The sequence below is a fragment of the Acyrthosiphon pisum genome, chromosome A1 (genome assembly GCF_005508785.2).
Source record: "Acyrthosiphon pisum isolate AL4f chromosome A1, pea_aphid_22Mar2018_4r6ur, whole genome shotgun sequence".
NCBI classification, from domain to species: Eukaryota; Metazoa; Arthropoda; class Insecta; order Hemiptera; family Aphididae; genus Acyrthosiphon; species Acyrthosiphon pisum.
Genome location: NC_042494.1, coordinates 84,839,356 through 84,843,273, shown reverse-complemented (window position 1 = coordinate 84,843,273; position 3,918 = coordinate 84,839,356). Strand labels below are relative to the sequence as shown.

Here is a 3,918-nt window from a genome sequence, read left to right as displayed (position 1 = left end):
TGCCGATCGGTCGTCCGGCCCGGCCGCCATTGGAAAGAGTGAGAGAGCTGAACACCACAACCGGTTTTCCCTTCGGTGTATTGTCGCCGATGACGACGACGCGTCGTTAACAAAAGAGAGTGGCGGCCAGAGAGACCCGTTCGCGTACGGGTAGTAGCGACCAGCCGGCGGCAGGCAGGCCCGTCGAAGCGGCGTTTCGCGCATGCGCCGGCCGACTCCATTGACCCGACACCACCCTCCACCCCACCCCACCCGCCACGGCAACCGTCACAGTTGCACACACGGACGCAACGCCGTGCCGTCAACGTTCACGCGCACGCGCACGCACAATCAGCCGTCACCCCACCGCACGCAGTACGCGCAGGCCGCCGCCCGCCGCCGCGAATCATTCCACGAGAAACGGCCGAGCTCGTCCGACGTTCGTGTGTACATCCATGTGATCGTGTTCGGTTTATCGAGTTTTTTTTTCGCCCTCTTTTGGAAACGGTTCAAATATTATTGTCCTCGTCGTATGCATTTGTGCTCGCGCGCGCGCCGACAATCGACGTGCACACACGACACACACTTCGCGGCCGATCTAATAGCGTCTCTATACAAATGACGCGCGCCCCGTCACGCACGTGAGATCGGGTTGAAAACGTTTTCTCCTCGTTTCTTCGTCCCGACGACCGCCGCCGCCGCAGCCGTCGACGACGAGTTTCCGATTTCCGGCGGTGTGTTTCCCGTCTAGTGAGTATAACCCGCGTTTGAGCTCCCGCCGCCGCCATGTTCGACGTGTTCGGCTCCGTCAAGGGGCTGCTGAAAATCGACAGCGTGTGCATCGACAACAACATATTCCGGTTGCACTACAAGGTGACAGTTATCATCCTGGTGTCGTTCTCATTGCTTGTCACGTCCCGCCAGTACATCGGTGACCCGATCGATTGCATCGTCGACGATGTGCCGCTCAACATCATGGACACGTACTGTTGGATATACTCGACGTTCACCATACCAAACCGCCTCGGTGGCCGCATCGGCAAAGACGTGGTCCAGCCGGGCGTCGCGTCCCACGTGGACGGCGAGGACGAGGTCAAGTACCACAAGTACTACCAGTGGGTGTGCTTCGTTCTCTTCTTCCAAGCAATGTTCTTCTACCTGCCCAGGTACATGTGGAAGACGTGGGAGGGTGGCCGCATCAAGATGCTTGTGCTCGATCTCAACTGCCCGATCATCAGCGAGGAATGCAAGAACGACCGCAAGAAGCTGCTGATCGACTACTTTGCCACCAATCTGCACACGCAGAACTTTTACGCCATACGCTTCTTCCTGTGCGAGTTCCTCAACTTTGTCAACGTCATCGCTCAGATATTCTTCATGGACTACTTCCTCGAAGGTGAGTTCAGTACGTACGGCTCAGATGTGCTGCGATTCACTGAAATGGAGCCTGAAGAACGTGAAGATCCCATGGCTCGGGTGTTCCCTAAAGTTACAAAATGTACATTCCACAAGTATGGTCCATCTGGATCCATCCAGAAGTTAGACGGTCTTTGTGTGTTGCCACTCAACATTGTCAACGAAAAAATCTATGTGTTCCTGTGGTTCTGGTTCTTGTTCATTGCCGTACTCAGTGGTCTCAACTTGGTGTACCGCACAGCCGTTGTAGTGATGCCCAAATTCCGTTTGTTGTTGTTGAGAGCAAGATCTCGTTTGGCTCCTCAGGACGAAGTTGAAACCATTACCAAGAAGTGCCAGATCGGTGATTGGTTTGTATTGTACCAGTTGGGAAAGAACATTGACCCCTTAATTTTCAAGGAGCTTGTATCAGACTTAGCCAAGCGGTTGGACGGTAAGCAGAGCGTATAAATATGACTTGATTCAACTTCAAATATGTATTTAAAAACTAAATTAAACAAAACATTGTTAGCTTAGGGTAATCAAAGAATGGATAAGCAATAATTTTAGACAATTTGTTTTATTTTTTCAATATAATTTTTATCACCCCATATAGAAGCATTTCGCTATCTATTCATGATATTTTTAAAATTAATGTCCGATCACCTTTATCGGAGAACACAGGGGTTGTGCGGTTAAAAAATTGTTGTGTTCATGAATAACCTTCTTGGTTTTTAAAGTATGATTGACAATTTTCACAATATTTTCTTTTATATCATTATTTTTATAACAAGTTATATTATTGTTGGTCTCATTTTTTTTCTTCTACATAACGTACAATATAACTTCTGTGGTGTTTAAGCATGCTACAGGCATGTGTTGCGAATGTGATATTTGGTTGCATTCTTTAAGACACCTAATGTTAACATAATATTTAGAGCATTGACAACCTGTGGTTTCATGCTACTTAATCCTCCTGAAAATAATGATTGGCCATTAACAATATTTACTTGTTAATAATTCATCTCTGCAGATTACTTAAAACTTAACTGTTTACTCTTTATTAGGTACAATATGTATTCATCTAAATACTATAAATTATGTTAAGATTCATCATTGTCACTACCCACTGCAGTGGTAGTGCCACTTCATAAAGTTTCATAATAGTGTTACTATAGTGTTACATTACTGGTATTTTTTGCAATAATCGAAACATTTTTCGAGTCTTCCATTTTGAGCAAACTATGTGTTCACATGTTTTATGTATTTATATTAATTTTAAGTAATATTACTTTTTCATTAACATTCCACAATCAAACATATTCAGGTAATAAAAAATTAATTTTTTTATCTACCTGTACAACAACAAAAAAGTAAATTATCGAATTTCGCACAAACATTGTACAAAATTGTCTTATTCTTTCTTATTAAATATGTAAATACGTAAAAAAAAAAAAAAAAATGGGCCCTCGTGAATGTCATTTATGAACTATATAAAGATAATCATGAAACATATATGTGATGCTAATTAGCTGTAATAATTATTATTTTAGATTTAGTTTTAATACTGACTTTTTTTTTTGTCTAGTTCTTAAGTTCTTATAATATATTACATTTATTTTATATTATTATTATTATTAGCTATATATTATTTAAATATGTATGTTAACAATGAAATTCCATAAGTGCCTTTTTGTACTACATATATATATATATATAGTAATATTATTGATGTGCATATCTCGACGAATTATCATGTACGCTCAAAATTAATTATTCAACATTCCATATTGATATTTAACTGTACGATGACCACTTGGTGTATACACACTCCTGAGTGTGTTGAAAAAAAACGCACACACCACAGCTATGTCAATTAAGTCCAAATTGACTGCCAATATAAGACTATTAGATACTGTTTTATTCAAGACAATAAAAAATTTAAGAAAAAAAGACATTTTACAAGTATATAATATGACTGGTGTTTTTTTTTTTTATTATTTATATTTGTAATTGTTTGCAGGGATCTTAATGACTTACTGTAAAGTTAAACTATCAAATTGTGTAGACCATATTTTTGATATATATATATTTGTATTTGAAACCTAATAAACTAAATCCGTTTAATAATATTAATTTTATTTTTTACCCCATCCATTATATTTATCTTTGTGACATTGTTTTTAGGTGAAAACGTTCTGTAGACCGGTCGTGTACCTTATGAATACCTTATAATACATAAATCTGTGATACTGTATGGTATTATAATTTATAATGTTATTACTTTTATCATTATTAACACCGCAGCGGCGTTGGTTATTCACTATTGTTAGTGATTTACTATTATAGTTCACTACTACTACGACAGGTGAATGTTGTGGTTTACAAACAACGGTTAATTCAACAGTCATTGATCTACGACCACAATAATTTTTATTTCTGTGAAAGAAGACAACAAACCTAAGGTAGGTACGAGAGACTTCCGTTTTCACGAAATACTCGTTCAACTATTTCCGTGTAGAAACATTAAAACATAATATTATA

General features: G+C 39.8%; 1 protein-coding gene across 1 annotated transcript; it reads left to right on the top strand.

The window, feature by feature from the left end:
• The first annotated feature begins 369 nt into the window (after positions 1–369).
• LOC100168767 (innexin inx2) lies at positions 370–3,506 on the top strand. Its single transcript, XM_001944646.5, has one exon. The coding sequence runs from the start codon at positions 766–768 to the stop codon at positions 1,843–1,845; it is 1,080 nt and encodes a 359-aa protein (XP_001944681.1). The 5' UTR covers positions 370–765; the 3' UTR covers positions 1,846–3,506.
• Positions 3,507–3,918: the final 412 nt, after the last annotated feature.